The sequence below is a fragment of the Heterodontus francisci genome, chromosome 26, assembly GCF_036365525.1.
Source record: "Heterodontus francisci isolate sHetFra1 chromosome 26, sHetFra1.hap1, whole genome shotgun sequence".
Taxonomy (NCBI): domain Eukaryota; kingdom Metazoa; phylum Chordata; class Chondrichthyes; order Heterodontiformes; family Heterodontidae; genus Heterodontus; species Heterodontus francisci.
The window spans coordinates 53,777,482-53,796,306 of NC_090396.1; the positions used below are offsets into that span (position 1 = coordinate 53,777,482).

The window sequence follows — 18,825 nt, forward strand, 5'->3', positions numbered from 1 at the left end:
GTCTAAACGTTAAAATTCTGCCCACAGTCCATCCTTTTCTTTGCCATAACAAAAAGTGAGCAGGTCCAAACCAGTGAAAAGCAAACTCAATAATGACATTAGATAGTCCTTTTTTATAGTTAACAACCCATGGAATGGACTTCTGGGTAAGGTAGTGGAGGCAAAGACCCTCGGAACTGGCTGGGGATGATAGTGGCTCTTTCTGGATGGGCTGATTGGCCTTCCTCATTCCTATCTATCTACTGATCTTCAATGTCCCCATCCAGTAACTTGGACCAAATGGCCTTTTGAACCTTAGCAAAATGGTACTGTTTGGTAGAGGAAACAGGAAACCTTTGTTTCACTTTGCCCTCTTATTCAAGGTTATTGCATTGCGGCTTAACTAAACGGGAATGTGGGGTGGGGGTGGGGGCGGGGTGGGGGGTGCTGATGGCTCTAGTCCTCGGATTAGACTATACTGATTTTTGGCTGGGATAACACAAGGGTGTGAGAAATATGGAGCTGAACTTGAGGTTTTAAAACAAAACCAAGAAAAAAAAACAGGTTGCCCATTTATTCCTTTTTTTTTTCAAGCTTTATTAGATATATATTGTAGAGAGAACAACCTAATCTCCAAATGACAAAGGTTTGGTTTAGACATGCTACAAACCATCAAGGTCTTTGTTAATGTTCCCCACACTGCATTGTAGATTTTCCCTAAACATGCCTCCTTCTATTGGTTTTACCTTAGAGTGCTTTATGAATAGAAAACCCCAAAACAGAAAAAAAGAAAACACAGCAAGGGAAACGAAGACTTGATATATTGATTTTAGCATTTTCAAAATGATGAACTAAAAAAGTGAGGGTAAAGTTGCAAAGGAAAGGTTAATGGATTTGATGTGTATCCAGTATTCCAAGAGAACTGAACAAATCGTCTGAAATTATAGGCGAAGCAGAGTGACATTTAGAAATGGAAAATATAACAGGAATTTATAAAGAGAAAAAGGATATTAGCATATTACAGGACAGAAGAAACATCAAACATAAAAGCTTTGAAAACATAGTGCAAATTGGAGCATTCACTTTGCATAGTTACAGTACTTTAAAAAAAAGTTTGCACAACAACAATAAATCTACACAACAAAGATAAATTCCTGAAGTTGTAATTCAGAAAAGAACAACAATTATCAAAATGAGATCAGGAGAAAATTTAAGTGATGTATTATAGAGGTGATAAAAGAGGATTTTGAATTCCGCAAGGGACAAACACATAAAAAGAGAAAGATGTGAGACAAGATATAAAAAAGATACAAAAGAGGTATCATTTGAATTACAATCAATGGGGTTAAAATGAAAAAGGTTAATGAGTAACAAAGGAAAGAAACAAAAAACGCAAATGAATAAATTAAGAACGTTAGTGAAAGTATGTGGGTAACTTGGATAAGTGGTAATCACTTAACAATAAAATCATTCACCCACACAACACACAAATTACCAGCAAGCTCTTATTCCAAACAGCTCTTAGCAACCTAAAATTTCCAAGAGTCCCTGAGTAATTCAGTTTAGGGGAGAAAGAAAAGTCAATTGCTTAACTACGAAAAACTGGAACATGTCAGAAAGTTAGAGAGAAAATGTACTTTAACTCGATGGATACTGGCAGTATTGCAGTGTTTCACTGGGTGAGTCTCCTGTTCAGAAGGAGGCACATGTGAGGAATTTGGGGGATATTTCAGTTCCACCTTGCACATTCACAGAATCACATACATACATAGTTCTCCTACAAAGTTTGGTGCTTTAAGAATCACAATGATCAGAATGGATTTGCATATGTGCCATCATAATGTTTCGACAGAGATGTATTTTGAAAAAGCATAATAGTACATGTGCAATATGCCCCGGAGATACAAACAGTTTATAGCTAACATTTTTGGAAACTGTATCAAAGAAGGTCAGTGGAAAAGTGCTCAGCTTTGGTGATAACAAGAGACAAGAATTCTGACTCGTGCATTTAAGTAAAATGTCTTCATGTTTTATGTAGAGTATGGTTGCAAAGGAAACACGAGTTTGAAAAGGAGAATTTCTTTTTACTATTATGCTTTTCTCTGCAATTGTGTCTGCAACCTTGAGGCCTGGCCTCATTTCTGCCTTTGAAGCCACTGGTGAAATTGAGGGGGAAGGACAGGGAGATTCTGAAAACTCTTCCGAGGAGTACAGTAAAAATGCACACAGAATTCTGGGACTGTTGCTGCTTTCAGATGATACCATATTGTGCCAGTTCGTGTAGTTCCAGATGATTGAAGGCCTCCCAGGGGCAGATGACAGTGATATCTGTAAAACAAAGAAGGACAATTTAATCCAGAGTGCAGTAAACACTATGGTATTATCTACATGTTTAATACTTTCGTTTCCCAGCCTTTATGCCCATGTAGACCATTGTTCACTCTTCCGACCTATAAAATGGCAAGTGTCAGAGCTATGGGCTTCTCTTTCACTATTCAGTGTGATTCTTGTGAGGCACTTCGGTTCATCAGAGCTGCCATAATGCAAGTTTGCAAGTGATGTCCTTGGCTAATTCAAATATTTTGAATGTTAACAACAAAAACAATTCTGTCATACCTTTCTTGTTTGCCTTAGTAGCTTAATATGAAAAATTTGGTTTGGCTTCAACTGGGTAACTGTCAAAATGGGTGACTACGCAGAGGAATTACTTTACAATGTATAGCACAAAAGACCAGTCAGTTAGTTTGCAGGGAAATAATTATCAAACATGTTTTGCCCTTATATTGACAGCAGCTCAGATGAACTGCATTAATACTCATCAGGGGTTATTACAAATGGAATTAGTGAGGGGTTGACTAACACATACTCCATGTCCACAACAGTTTTGTGAAGTTTAGTTTTAGTTTAGAGATACAGCACTGAAACAGGCCCTTCGGCCCACCGAGTCTGTGCCGACCATCAACCACCCATTTATACTAATCCTACACTAATCCCATATTCCTACCACATCCCCACCTGTCCCTATATATTTCCCTACCACCTACCTATACTAGGGGCAATTTATAATGGCCAATTAACCTATCAACCTGCAAGTCTTTGGCATGTGGGAGGAAACCGGAGCACCCGGAGGAAACCCACGCAGACACAGGGAGAACTTGCAAACTCCGCACAGGCAGTACCCAGAATTGAACCCGGGTCCCTGGAGCTGTGAGGCTGCGGTGCTAACCACTGCGCCACTGTGCCGCCCAAGTAATATACTGTTTTTGCTATTTCCATAATGTGCCATTTTTCATTTTTAATATGTGATTTATCAGTACAGTGAGACTGCACTACAAGTCTGTTGCTAGCCTAACTTAAATAACATTATATGTGGTGGCAGTATGCTGTGAAATAGCTGCTTATTCAATATCAATGTGCACCATGTGTCTAGAATAGTGAAGAGTACCCTTTTTAAAACATAGAATCACCATACCTGTGCCTAATCCTTCCATTCCAGGAATGTCATCACCAAACCTGTGGGAGAGGCAGAAACAGTGTTTAACAACCCATAAAAACCATCCTTTGAGTCAAAAGCTTCTTTATATCATTAGACGGAGTTTCAGCATACTATTGGTCTGTAGGTAGCATAACAGCTGAACCTGATTCTGTCCTCATCCAATGTGCACAGACATGCACTTTCCAGCAGAATTCACTGGACAGTAATCAGGAGTGGGAACTTGGCTGATTTTCCCCTGTCCCTACTGCAGTTGCCCTGAGGCAAACTATTAGCTAAACTGCTGGCTTGGCTCAGATTAACTGTCTCAGCCTAGACTATAGATCAGACCAGGGATCTTCCCGCATTGTATCATTAGTAAACACCAGGTCATGCATTTATCCCTTGAGTCATTGAGAAATTTGTACGAAGAAACTGCAAGCTACAACTAGTGTCCTACCACTCCATAATGTTGCCTTCTGCATTTTAGTGCAGCTGCACACTACAGGAAGTAATATCAGTATGTGCAAATTCAATTGAGGGAATCCTGAGCATATTTAAACATAGTTTTAGGCATTTTGCCATTATCAGCTCCTTTATCTTATGTCAGCATAGGCCTCTGCACTGAAACACAACTACCTATGTCGAAGCATCTATCCAAGAATTTAGGAGGTCTGTGGCAACTAAGGTAACAGTTGAAAGGGTGCTCAATCAGAAATGATTGCATATCTATCTTTCTTATTAAAAGGCATCACTAGTCATAAATGTCAGTTAGTATTATTTATTCTGCAGGTGAGAATGTTGTAACATAGAAACATAGAAAATAGGAGCAGGAGTAGGCCATTCGGCCCTTCAATCCTGCTCCGCCATTCATTATGATCATGGCTGATCATCCAACTCAGCCTGTTCCTGCTTTCGCCCCATACCCTTTGATCCCTTTAGACCCAAGTGCTGTTACTTCATGTGCGAAAATAACTATTTTGCAATGCAGTTCACATTTTTAGGCATCATACATTATCTAAACTCAGTTTAGCTTTCATTCCATCCGTATGCCTTTACACAATGATTCTACTGATGATACAACCTCTTTAGTTAAATTTATTCCTTTTTTTCTCTTACCCTTGTACTCCTTTCTTTGGCGGCTTGCTCTTAAACTGTCTTGTTTGCCTTTGTTTGAACTTTGGTGGTCCTTTCCTAGGAGTTGCTGGTCCTCCAGTTACCCTTGTGGCTGACTTAATTTCTCCCACAGGTTTCGGTGGTTCTAGAGTGAGAGCCATCTCTTGTGCTTTCAAGTTTGGTTGAATTTCCAGGGGGTTTGCTGCCATAATTATTGTTTTTGTGCCGCACTTCACTAGGGTACTGTATTTCAAAAGAAACCAAAATGCTTGCGAATTAATATAATGTGGTAAATGTGGAGATGTTGCTTCATACCTCCTAGATTATCAAACAATCAATGCGACCCTGCTTAGATTAATCTTAATCCTTGGTATGAGCATCAAGGACAGGTGCAATGGGATTAGTTTTCAATAGTTCTGCTTGTAATAAGATTTTGAGAACTGGAATGTAGCAAGAAGAAAGGGAGATGGCAAACAATTTAAGGTTGAGAGAATTAACCCTTTGCTCTTTTTTTCCCCTTCAAATGCTTTTTTAAAGAAAGAGTAGCTAACAGAAGACAAATTGTCCATTTCAGTGAGTTCTAGGGATAATAACCTAACTGAATACATAGGTTGCAAATGACATGTCACTCAGGTTAATATTATAGAACATGCCAGAAGTATAATATAATAATAGATTTTTGTAATTTTCAATTATATTTTGAGAATTAATTTATAAAACACACTATCTAACTGGGACTACGCATAACTGATCTTCAAAGTGCCAGCATAGGCACAATGAGCCAAATGGCCTCCTTTTGTACTGTAAATTGAGTCTATGAATCTACGATTGGTGAAAATGTTCTATAAAATAATTCAAAAGGGCTGTAATTTTGGGAGGAAAGAAGCCGCATGTTCAGACACAAAGCTCAGCTGCAATTTTTTTTACTGCAGAAAAGTGAAGAATTTTAGATTATACTGAAAACTTTTTTAAAAAGATGTACCTTCAATTGTATTTCAATCATATGTAACACCCTTTTCTAAACACATTCACAATTAAACTACACCAACTATTTACCTGATTCATTCCATGTCATTCATCAAAGGCTCAGAGTTATTGAAACTAGATGACTGGATCAATATCATTTATAGGATTGGAAGGCTATGTCACTCTGATGAAATCTATAATTACAATCACACATTTTTCACAGTTGCCAAATTCTCCTTTTTGTTTTTTGTCTGAATGTTTAATTTTTTCCCTTGCTACATTTGTCTTGGTGAGCGAGATGGTAATTATACATAAGAATTCAACTACTATTGTTTACAATTTTGATAAATTACTTACTGGTATAAAGACTTTATTAAATATTTAATATTTTTTAAAGTTGCCAGTGAGTCATTTTGAATTGAAGTCAAACAAAACTGTCCGATTTTGTGTAAATTATGATATAGTAGATATAAATCGCAAAAAAGCAAACTGATTAACTTATGTCGTTTTTAAGCTTTTGACTACTATTCTCATTTAGATCAGCATGGTTGTTTGCAACTAAAGCTATGTATACTGCAGCAGTAACCAAAGAAAGCCCTAAAATTGTGTTTCAAGGTCAAATCATCCCTAACATACTAACATAGCATTTTCATTAATTAGTTGAGTTAAGTTTTTGCTGATACAGAAGTACAGATCAGTAAGAGGCTTAGATACACAAATCCCTGACACTTAGCCACCTGTCCTTCCATAGCTGGTCAAGTGACCATTTCAAATGAATATAGGCACTGTAGCCAGATGTACTTTTCTTAAAGGCCCTCATCATCCTGAAGTAAATTTATGCTTTACTTTATTTTGCTTATGCAACTTTTACAAACATTTAAGCCCTTCTCCTATACATGCTTAATTTGTATCAAGATCCTTTTCTGAATAATGGCACCTTTATGTTTGTGCATCAATTTTGTATCTGTGTGACATTCTAGTTGCAACCAATAAATTCAGTGTGCTAAATTGGAGAGTTTCTAATCACAGACAAATGGTGAAGGAATGAGTGGTGTAAGCACATTATTCTTTTTGTATACTTTACGTAATCCAACTGAGATCATAATCTCCTTTATAAGAACCGTCCCTTACTCAATAGGATTTTGGAACAGCATATACCAAATGCAAAAATTGAGCACACTTCAGTGCAGTACTGAGGGAGTGCAGCAGTGCCAGGTGTGCCATCTTTTAGATGAGATGATAACCTAAGGCCCCACTTGCCTGCTCAAATGAATGTAGAAGGTCTCATTACACCATTTAAAGAGCAAAATGCTCTCCCAGAGTCCGATTCTCCAAGAATTGGTGCTCCATTAGTGGGGAACATTTCAACATCTACTGCCACATTATTGGCAGAAAGCATTGGTTTAGAATAGAAAAATTTCTTGTTCAGAAGTACCTATGATTATGTGAATTATTCCTATGACTTATTGAATACTATATTTTAAATTAGTGATTTGAGGAGCCAAGCAATAACAGTATTCTAAACAAATCACAAAACATAATTGAGTGAATCTCCTTCTGCTGGCATATCAGTATCTGCAAATCTATTAATGATGAAAAATGCGAGAGGTGGTGTTTTTATAATATTAACATACAACAATTTAGTAGGTCTGAATTGTAAAAGCAGAAAGAATACTGAAGCAACAATCTGACCAGAGCAACCTAATTGAGACTTTGTTGTTTTCAGGATGATTAAGTTCTTTTGCTTTGACCTCTGCATTCTGTTGCTCTCAATTATACGCTGACTTAAAACCTGCCCCCTTAGTCCTGATTGTGAATGTAAAACAGATTTTATATGCCACTGTTCCATGTGTTTAATGGAAATTATCACTAAATATTTATATTCAGATCCCAAAATGTTAACTTGTCCTTTTTGTCTGTACAATGGAACTGTGTTTTAATTATCTAGGGGTTAGATCATTTTTACCAGTTATGACATATAAATCATGAACCATTTGTGTGAAGATTTAACCTATATTTTGGTATAATTAATCATAAAGAGGTACAAATTGGATGATTAAGTTTGACACAAATGTTTGATGTGCTGCTGTAATTGTTTTCTGTCCCACTACAATACTGCAGCTCCACAGAAAAAATCATTGCTGGCATTTCCTCATGCAAAAACAATTCTAAGAATTTTGCACTCTGACCTTCACATAAAAACATGCAAATTAACAAACAAGGAAAAGCAAAAACTGAACACAACTTCACAATATTCCAACAATAAAAGCATTTTAAGCAAACACAACAGACTCTGATAAGATTTGATACTGAGAGCTGCTCAATATAAGTATAAAGCAGTTAAGATTACACCTCCTTTAAGTAGAAACATTTTCAAAGATAAATAATTTCTCCTAATTTGTTACAATAGAAGCCTATTAAGTATATAATAGTATGGGTAGTTGTCATTTGAACGTGCAATTTTGATATTCATACAAACAATTCATATTTCTGTTGTGAATAATTGTTCCAGAGCTTTTCTATACAAATATTGATTTTAATTAGTGAAGAGGTATGTTTTTAACACTTTTGCATTATTAATTGACTCAATTAGTACAAATATTCTTACATTTTCCCACTGGACGTTTTATTGTGTCAAAAATGTTATTAATTTGATAGGCATGTATTTTGTTGCTGATATGTAAAAGACCAGGTACTTACCACTATGTGGAGACAAAGGGGAACATTCGCCAACTGAAAGGCGAGAGCCCTAACTAGCTCTCGTCGTTGCTTCTGGATTTCTATCTACGTAGTTCTGGTTCACTGGTGCACAGAAACCAGTTTTTATTGGTCCATTGAATAGGATTTTGACATCACGCATGTCCCCAATCTAATCTGATGACGTCACTGATGGAAGAGAAAGCTGATATGAAGAGGATAAGCTGAGCCTCGACTGAGATGTCACCTTTTAGTGTTTTGTATCGCAGAACAAAATTTAACTCAAAGTCTCCAGTTTCTTTCTGAAACAAAGAATGTTGAATATTTTATGCAATTTTATTTTGGCTTTCTAAACAAAATGCATTTTCATTCAACTTTCTTTTCTTTTGATAAGATATAAAATATAGCAAAAATGTACAGAGGGACAGTTCAATAGTTATAAAACGAGAGCTATTAGCACTGGGAAACCAATAAGGTTCAGAATTACCAATTTATCAGCTTCACAGAATCACAGAATCGTTACAGCGCAGAAGGAGGCCATTCGGCCCCTCATGTCTGCACTGGCTCTCTGAAAGAGCAATTCCCTCAGTTCCATTCTCTGCCTTCTCCCCGAAACCCTGCACATTCTTCCTTTTCATATAAGTGTCTAATTCCCTTTTAAATGCTTCAATTGAACCTGCCTCCACCATGTTCTCAGGCAGCGCATTCCAGACCTTAACCACTCGCTGTGTGAAAAAGTTTTTCGTCATGTCACTTTTGCTTCTGTTACCAAATACTTTAAATCTGTGCCCTCTCATTCTCGATCCTTTCACAAGCAGGAACAGTTTCTCTCTTTCTACTCTGTCCAGACTCCTCATGATTTTGAATACCTCGATCAAATCACCTCTCAGCCTTCTCTTCTCCATGGAAAACAGTCCTAATTTCCCCATATACATCTTCATAACTGAAGTTCTTCATCCCTGGAACCATTCTCGTGAATCTTTTCTGTACTCTCTCCAATGACCTCACGTCTTTCCTCAAGAACTGGATGCAATACTCTAGCTGAGACCAATCTTATACAAAATCAACATAACTTCCTTGCTCTTGTATTCTATGCCCCTATTAATAAAGCCCAGGACACTGTATGCTTTACTGACTGCTCTCTCAACGTGGCCTACCACCGTCAATGACTTATGCATGTATACACCCAGATCTCTCTGCTCCTGCACCCCTTTAGAATTGTACCCTTTATTCTATATTGTCTCTCCATGTTCTTCCTACCAAAATGAATCACTTCACATTTCTTTGCATTGAACTTCATCTGCCACCTATCTTCCCATTCCACCAACTTGTCTATGTCCTTTTGAAGTTCTACACTATCCTCCTCACAGTTCACAATGCTTCCAAGTTTTGTATCATCTGCAAACTATGAAATTGTGTCCTGTAGACCAAGGTCTAGATCATTAATATATATCAGGAAAAGCAAGGGTCCCAACACTGATCGCTGGGGAACTCCACTACAAACCTTCCTCCAGCCTGAAAAACATCCAGTAACCACTACTCTTTGTTTCTTGTCACTCAGCCAATTTGTATCCATGTTGCTACCATCCCTTAAAAGCAGATTGCAGACCCATTTGAGGATATGGAACATGGGCCCAGATTTTGCTTTCAAAATAAGGGTAAAGCTAATGGAACTTGCCGTTATTTATGTGCAAATGGTACAGCAACTTCAGTTTAGGGGCAGGTGCATGATGAATGCAAATGTCCAAAAGTTGCTATCTGAGTTCCACTTCTCTACTGTTAGCTTTGTGAAAACAACACCTTGCTGTCTTCCTCACTATTGAAATGCAGGGAATGGTGTAAAGTTTTTGTATTTGTATAGTAGATACAAACTAAACTCATCACTGAAAGTTAAGTCCTGTCCGTTCAAGTCTAAGTATCCTTGTAATGACATGATAAGTTTTAGTTACTGTCAGTCAACCTCACTGGCACTGAAAATAAACTAACCCAAGTGTGGAGTCTTATTCCTTCAGGTTTTAATTGTTCTTGGAGATTTTAAAGATGTAAAATTCCCTGATTGCACCAATATCAGCTCGCACTTTCAGTAACTTGCCACACAAAAAAATCCTTATAACCTACAGGCTGCATTTTACCAGCCCTCCACGTCGGGGTTTGTGGTGGGGAGCTGGGAAAATTCTTCTGGGAGACCCCCAATGCCAAGAACACCCCTCCGCATTTTACTGGCGGCAGTGAGGCTTTGGTGCGCCCCCCTCCCCGCCCGGCCGCTTGACGGCAGGGCCATCATTTTAATATTAACATTAATTTTAAAACATGCAAATAAACCTACTTCATCCCGACGGCCGTCCCACGCAGATTATCCGGCCGCCGGCCAGAGCTCCCTGCCTTTGGATGTCTGCACAGATGTGGGAGAGGGAGCGAGAAGGGAATAGTCTTTTGATTGGTGGGGGGGATGGTGGCTAAGGTTTAAAGTTAGTAAAGGTGGGGGGGGGGGGAATTTTGGAAACTGCATAAATATTTTGGGGGGACAATGAGAAATTAATGAATCAATTCTTCCTTGGGTGGGTGTGAGTGAAGGGAGTGAAAATGTTATTACATGTGTAACTTTAATTTTGTATGTTTGTTCCCTTTAAAAATGCAAACGCTAGTGAAGGGCTTGAAGCTCTTTAAAAATGCACCAGCGCCTGCGTGGTGGCGCCGGACGCCATTGCTGGGAAGGGAGCAGCCACCCTCTCCACATCATCGGGGGCGGGGTTTCCGCCTCCTCCATTTAAATGAGCCCCTGCATGTAATATTGCGGGGGCTTAGCAACGGCGCATCTATGTGGGCGGACATGTGCAAATATCACTAGATGTCCCACCGCGACAAAATTTGGGCTAAAGTTTATTTTATAAAAAGTGACGTACATCAGATGAAGTTGAATTTTTAGACTAAACTGATTGAGTGCAACTCCAGATCAGAGAGATTTGCATAATACTGAAGAATTAGACACCCAACTGAAGACTTCAGTTTAGATTTTAATCCCAAGTGGCATTCCTATTTAAACTTCTTTTAAGTAATATGTTTTAAAAGGTTTGAGTGTGGGCCCGGTGAAGGAGGAAACATAGATTGATTGATTTCGTGATGGGTTAACCAAGCAATAGCAGAATTGGTGTCTTTTTTGTCATTTTCGGGATGTGGATATTGCCGATAAGGCCAGAATTTACAGCCCATCCCTGAGAATGTGTAGTGGGCCTTCTACAACTGCTGCAGCAGAGTTTGATGTTACTGAGTGCCTTGTTAGGCCAATTCCAAGGGCAGTTAAGAGTCAACCAGGTTGATATGGGACTGGACTCACATATTGACCACATCATGTAAGGCTGGCAGTTTTCGTTCTCTAAAGGACATTAGTGAACCAACTGGGTTTTTATGACAAAATGATGGGGAAAAACATGGGCATATTATAAAATGGGCTGTTGATTTGTAGTGAGACCTTTTTGGTGCACCAGCCATGACCAATTTCACCCCCTATAAGTCTGCACAATTGCACTTAGTGAAAAAATAAATGACAGAAGCAACCCATAGCAATTAATTATCAGCAAGGCTTACATTTCACTGCTGTTGAGCTCCACACCAAACTATTGCTTAGTTGCAAAGATGACAACAGGCTGCAAGACGTTACCAACCTTCTTCCTCTTCCCCAATACAAAGGGTTCCGTGTCCTGCGCTTACATTCCTCGAATAGATGAGGCCATTTTTGGGTAGAACAGCTAATCGAATAAAGGGAGCTTCACCTCTTAAGAAGTATGTTGATAAAAGTAAAGTATTGTAGATGCTGGAAATCTGAAATAAAAACAAGAAATGCTGGAAATCAGCATCTGTGGCAAGAGAAGCAGAGTTAATGTTTCGGGTCAGTGACCCTTCATCAGAACTGGAAAAGGTTAGTAATGTTATAGGTTTTAAGCAAATGAAGCCAGGGTAGGGCAAGAGATAACAAAAGGCAAGGTGTTGATAGGACAGGGTCACAGAGAATAACTGACCAGAAGGTCATGGAGCAAAGGCAAACAGTATGTTAATGGTGTGCTGAAAGACAAAGTGTTAGCACAGAGAGGGTGTTAATGGATAGAAAAATGAACAGCCCTGGCCCAAAGCACAAATTTGAAAAAAACAGTGGGCAGGCACATGGTAAGAAAAATGAATTTTGAAACAAACTGAAATAAAATAAAACAAAAAGAAAAAAAACTGAAAATAAAAAGGGGGGCCCGTCATTCTCTGATATTATTGAACTCAATGTTCAGTCCGGCAGGCTTTAGCGTGCCTAATTGGTAAATGAGATGCTGTTCCTCGAGCTTGCTTTGATGTTCACTAGAACACTGCAGCAAGCCCAGGACAGATATGTGTGCATGAGAGCAGGGGGCTGTGTTGAAATGGCAAGAAACTGGAAGCTCGGGGCCATGCTTTCGGACTGAGCGGATGTGTTCCGCAAAGCGGTCACCCAGTCTGCATTTGGTCCCCCCAATGTAGAGGAGACCACATTGAGTTCCGATGAAGGGTCACTGACCCGAAACGTTAACTCTGTTGAGTTCCGATGAAGGGTCACTGACCCGAAACGTTAACTCTGCTTCTCTTTCCACAGATGCTGCCAGACCTGCTGAGTGGTTCCAGCATTTCTTGTTTTTATATTATATTAGAGGAGACCACATTGTGAGCAGCGAATATAGTATACTAAATTGAATGAAGTACGAGTAAATCACTGCTTCACCTGAAAGGAGTGTTTGGGGCCTTGGATAGTGAGGAGAGAGGAAGTAAAAGTGCAAGTATTACACCTCCTGCGATTGCAGGGGAAGGTGCTGTGTTGGGGGTAATGGAAGAGTGGAACAGGGTGTCACGGAGGGAACGATCCCTCTGGAATGCTGACAGGGGAGGGGAAGATGCGTTTGGTGGTGGCATCGCGCTGGAGGTGGCAGAAATGGCGTAGGATGTTCCTATGGATGTGGAGGCTGGTGGGGTGGAAAGTGAGGACAAGGGGAATCCTGTTGGGGTTCTGGGAGGGAGGGGAAGGGGTGAGGATAGAGGTGCGGGAAATGGGCCGGGCACAGTTGAGGGCCGTGTCAACCATAATGGGGGGGAATCCTCGGTTGACAAAAAGGAAGACATATCAGAAGCATTGAGTTCAGTATTGCTAGAAGTTATGTCCTGCCTACTAAACACAATAGTTGGACTAATAATGATCTGGCCGTTTTCAAATGTCTGTCAGAGATGTATTTGAAAACAATCTAGGCAGCAGTGTCATATTGTGAATATGATATGTCTATGAATAGGAAATGGTAAAATACCATACACAGGACACCCTTTTCTCACCTTGGAGTACTTTGCCTGGAAGACTGAATAGTCTTTTTGTCATATCTTCTACTCAATTTTCTTGCAATCTTTTGGGAACTAGTTAAAGTAGTCATACCCAAATAACTGGACCAATGACTGATGATCTGAAAATGTGACACCCATCTGTTTAATGGAAGATGTGTGTTTCCTTTTTATCATTAAACAATAGCAAAAGCAGGAATAATTTCAGCTAGCACAGCATAAAACTGGAAATATATCCAGATCTGCCATTTCAATGTTGCTATTTGCAGTAGTATTCGTCTTGCAAGTGATTGAACTTTCTGGAAATTGTGGCTGCTGAAAGGATAACATTCTGTACATTTTCTACGACGTAAACTAGAGTAGGTCATATCCGACAGGGAAATAAAACTTTTGTGTGAGTCTCAGTTTGTGTAGCTATTCTTCAGTGGTGGTTTTTCAACACTGAATTTTGAAAGTACAGAACCTGCCTTCAAAAATATGCATGTTGCAATACAGGAACCTGAGCAATGATTTCTCTGCGCATTACATCATAAACTCTTTCTCTGTAAATTTATTTATGATTCCATTACACATAGTGTACAAAAGGTAGTTATTCAGAAGGTGGGAAGTGGGGTCTCACAAGGGTCAGTGCTGGGAGCACTGTTGTTTACAACTTAGATGAATTTTTGAAGCAAGAATGTAGGGCTGGATTTTACCAAGCTCTTGAAGTCATGATCGGTGGTGGGGGTGGAGGGGGTGGGGGGGAATGCCTGAAGATAGCTCCGGATGAGACCCACCTCAGACCTCGATGCTGAGAGGGCCCGACCCGATCCTGCCGGCGGTGGTGAGGCTCCGTGGCTCCTCCCACCCACCCCCCCACCCCCACCCCCCAACTGCTGCTGGGTGATGGGACCACAATTTAAATATGCAAATGAACAAAATTAATGAATTTACATGCACTTACCTCCAATCCTGAGGGCCCGCTGCGATCATCGGCGTGGTGGCTGGCACTCCAGTGCCTTCAGATCCCCATCTGGGGAAACATGTCTCCACACTGGCGGGGAGGTAAGTCTGGTGGTAAGTCTGTCAGTGCGGTGGGAGGGAGGGAATGGGGTCAAATAAATGTAATGGGTGCAGGGGATGGTGGGAAGGGTTCAACCTTAAACTTTGTGCAGTTTGGAGGGGAAGGTCAGATGGTTATTGTAATTGTTATTGGAGGGTGGGAAAGGGGCGGTAGAAATTTATTTATTTAATTTTGGGTGCTAAGACTTAAAAAATTTAAATTGGGCAACAGAGCTGGTTTGCCTTTAAAAATGGTGCCAGCACCTGCACACAGGCAGCAGACACCATTGCCAGGGACAGACAGCCCACCCCCTCCACTAGATTGGGGGGGGGATTGGTAGCGGGCCACCCCGGCTATTTGCGGGCTGCCATTTTTGACCTCACTGCCAAGATTGGCTGTGGGCTCTTAAAATCCAGCTCACAATTTCTAAATTTGCGGACAACACCAATTTGGGAGAGATAGCCAAGGCTGCAGAGGGCAAAAACAAATTGCAAGAAGACATTAATAGACTTGCAGAATGGGTATATAATTGGTAAATGAAATTCAACACAAGTAAGTGCAGGGTTTTACATTTTGGTATGTAGGAAGGTCACATATTACTTAGAAAATAAGAATAAATAGAGGAGCTAAAGCATCTGGGAGTACAAATCACTAAAAGTTGTGCCATAGGCCAATGAGGGCAAAATAAAAGCAAAATAAGCGCTAGGGTTTATTTCTACAGGGATAGAATTGAAAAGTAGAGACGTTATTCTAAACTTTTATCGAACTTTGCTTAGATCACACTTGGAGTAGCCTGTACAGTTCTGGTCGCCATATTATCAAAAGAAGGATTGGAGAATGTGCAAAAAAGATTAACAAGGATGATACCAGAACTGTGAGGTTATACCTATCAGGAAAAGATGAACAGCCTTGAAAAGAGAAGGCTGAGAGGTGACCTAACAGAGATGAATAAAATTATGAAAGCTTTTCATAGAGTGGACACAGACAGCATGTTTCCACTTATGGGGACGAGCAAAACCAACGAGCAAAAATCAGTATGAGTTCGTAACCAAGAAATCAAATAGGGAATTCAGAAGAAACTGCTCTACTCAGAGTGTGATGAGAAAATGAAATGCGGAGCAGTTGAGCCTAATAGTATAGATATATTTAATGGGAGGCTCGATAAGCATATGAGGGAGAAGAGAATAGAGGGTTATGGTGCTTGAGTTAGATGAGGAAGGATGGGAGGATGCTGGAGTGGAGCATAAATGCCGGCATGGACCCTTTGGATCAAATGGCCTGTTTCTGTGCATTCTATATGATTCTCTGTAATGTAGAGATGAAAACTTTCCTAATATAAAATAAAAGCAAATTACTGCAGATGCTGAAAATCTGAAATAAAAACAGAAAGTGCCAAAAATACTCAGCAGGTCAGGCAGCATCTTTGGGGAGAGATGCAGACTTAATGTTTCAGGTCTGTGACCTTTCATCAGAACTGGCAAAAGTTAGAAAAAAATTAGTTTTTAAGCATGTTTTTGGCGGTGGGGGGTTGGTGGTGGTGGGGGGGGGGGGGACGGCAGGGTGGTGGTGGTGGTTTGGTAGGGAACAGAATGAAAGGGAAGGTGTGTGATAGGACAGAGGACAGGAGAGATAAAGTAACAAAGATGTCATGGGACAAAGGCAAAGAGAGTGTTAATGGTAGTGGTGAAAGACAAAGCATTAGTCCAGACAGAATGTTAATATCAGAGTAATGAGCAGCTCTGTCCAAAAGCACATGAAAAACAGGCACATGGTTAAAAAAATAAAATAAAATAAAATGATAAAGAAAACCTCCGCTCACTCTGAAAGCATGACTCTGAGCTTCCGGTCGCTTGTCATTGCAACGCTCCCCCTGCTCTCATGCCTACATTTCTGTCCTTGGCCTGCTGCAGTGTTCCAGTGAACATCAATGCAAGCTCAAGGAGCAGCACCTCATCTTTCGATTAGGCACTCTACAGCCTTCCGGACTCAACATCGAGTTCATCAACTTCAGAGCATGATTGGCCTTTTTTTTTATTGTTTCATTATACTTTTTATTTTACTTTTCCAAAGCTGTATTTGACTACTTGATGCCAACATACCAAAGGAATGCTTAAATATACTTACATTCAGATAGCAAATTTTTTCCAGTCTTCAATAAGACCAAAGGATGGAAATGCACCACAAAGATCTATTTCAGGAACATGGAAGGAACATTGATGCAGCTTCTCTCAGCCCAGTTAATTCCTCCTTCCATCAGCTAACAGTGGGACATTGTTGATGTAGGTCAGGAAAAATTGCCAGGCAAGCCCAGCACAGCCCTGTCCAGATCGTTATACTTGCCCAGTCAGAGGAGGATGATTTGTGGTATGTTGACAGCAAGCACAGTTGCTCAAGGCCTTTTTTTTCAGTGCACATCAACACCACCCTGCTGGAACTCCACCCGAAAGGGAATCTCTCCTTCAAACTATGTCATCAGATTGCCCTTTGAGTGTTTCACATAAAAAGTATCTCAGCTTATCAACACATTTCTCATTCTGTTGTTCCCCAAGCAGATGTCAAGATGCTGCACCTGATTTTCCACTAGGAACTTCCATTCAGAAAATCAGCTCCCATGTTGCCCGTGATATAAAAATAGGATGAACCTGCAGTTGAAGGTACAAAAATAAATGGGAAAAATGTTCATGCTGCAACAGCAGAACTTGAACAATAATTATTTTCACAAAGGACAGTGGGATTTTTATATTTGCAATAGCCAGTAAAACCATTTACTGTATGCAATACTTAAGGTGTCTTGTAGCTTGTTATGTTTCTTCTAACTACAGGTATATAGGAACATGGGACCATAGGAACAGGAGTGGGCAATTTGGCCCCATGAGTCTGTTCCACTGTTATAACCCAGGCGGGAGTAATGCACAGTCAATTCAGTCCCACTACGCCACAGGTCACAACATATGAATAAAGTTTCCCATTTACCAGAAGTTAGCCAAATTAAACACTTTATTAACCCCCAGAATAAATCACATCAAACCAGGTATCTTTAAACAACAACAAATTAACTATTTATTAATATACTAAATCTTAAACAATATTGAGATAAATCTTTGTCTGAAAAGACTTTATAACTTCTTATTCCTCCTAACTCATGCACACACACATACATTCAAAAAGCAACAGTTAACCAGTTAAAAAAAATTTTTAAAATTAGAGCTGTTTCTTAGGAATAAATAAAAACTGGGCTGTAAGCCCTGGTGGGTTACATTCCCGGAGCAGTGAGGTGTCCCAAAGTTGAATAGTCAGATGCCACTCGAAGTCTCCAGGCGAATTTGATGAGCAGTCAGTAATGGATAGGCGTTCAAGTCACTTTGGCTGCAGCAGGCATCACACAGATCTTTCAACAAGGAGTATAACAACAGATCTATTTGGATTTTGAATTAACAGTCTAACAGCAGAAACTTTACTGAGAATTCCAGAACTCCCCGAAACACAAAAAGCAACAGAAAGTCACTCCTGAGGCAGAGACTTCTTAGAGACTGGAAGTAAAAAGGAATTTGCTACCTCCAACAATGCAAAGATTCCTTTCCAGGGGTCTTTTCCTCTTTATCTGAAACACAGCCTGTAGGCCAATGTAGATTTTCTGCTGAGAGATACAAATCCTTCCTTCAGGGAGAGCATGCTTCTCTGGTCTGCCGTATCAAACTGGTTCTAGCTAGTCTTACACACAGTCAAACTGATGCAATACAGCATGTGACCTCATTTCTCTTGCTGTTGCCTAGGAACAGGCTTGTAGCCCACAACCACTGCTCCCAGAGAAAATAAAAACTGCTCTCAGCCTTAAAGGCACATGGCCCCCCCTTAGTTTTTAAAAACAGAGAAAGAAAACTCCATACGCAATACTTAAGGTGTCTTGTAGCTTGTTACATTTCTTCTAACTACAGGTAGATAGGAACATGGGACCATTGAAACAGGAGTGGGCAATTTGGCCCCATGAGCCTGTTCCACCAATCAATGAAATCTTGACTAATGTGTGACCCAACTCCATGGGCTGAATTTTCAAGCCCTGCTGAGGTCAGGAACAGAGTGAGACAGGGTTCAAAAATACTGGTGGGACCGGTGTGCTGGCTTCCCAACACCATTTCTGGCACTGGTCATTTTTGCTGAGGTGAGTTTGGGCCAGTAGCCAATTAGGTCCATTAAGAGCCTTGCTAACCAGGGG

The 18,825-nt window shown here is 40.1% G+C and overlaps 1 protein-coding gene across 1 annotated transcript; it reads right to left on the reverse strand.

Moving 5' to 3' along the window:
• Nucleotides 1-574: 574 nt before the first annotated feature.
• On the reverse strand, nt 575-17,196 carry LOC137384357 (retinal rod rhodopsin-sensitive cGMP 3',5'-cyclic phosphodiesterase subunit gamma). The gene is made up of 6 exons (XM_068058281.1): nt 16,737-17,196; nt 11,816-12,049; nt 8,234-8,532; nt 4,571-4,810; nt 3,452-3,492; nt 575-2,307 (listed from the first exon to the last, which is right to left on the reverse strand). Exons 4-6 carry the CDS (start codon nt 4,774-4,776, stop codon nt 2,231-2,233), a joined length of 324 nt encoding a protein of 107 aa, XP_067914382.1. The 5' UTR covers nt 4,777-4,810; nt 8,234-8,532; nt 11,816-12,049; nt 16,737-17,196; the 3' UTR covers nt 575-2,230.
• Nucleotides 17,197-18,825: the final 1,629 nt, after the last annotated feature.

What these genes read in the sequence shown, in the direction of transcription:
- LOC137384357 (XM_068058281.1), bottom strand. Translation starts at nt 4,776, where the DNA reads ATGGCAGCAAACCCCCTGGAAATTCAACCAAACTTGAAAGCACAAGAG. An exon ending in CCAAAGAAAGGAGTACAAGG is followed by an intron (nt 3,493 to 4,570) that starts GTAAGAGAAAAA and finishes CCTCTCCCACAG; the next exon opens with GTTTGGTGATGACATTCCTG. An exon ending in AATGGAAGGATTAGGCACAG is followed by an intron (nt 2,308 to 3,451) that starts GTATGGTGATTC and finishes TTTGTTTTACAG; the next exon opens with ATATCACTGTCATCTGCCCC.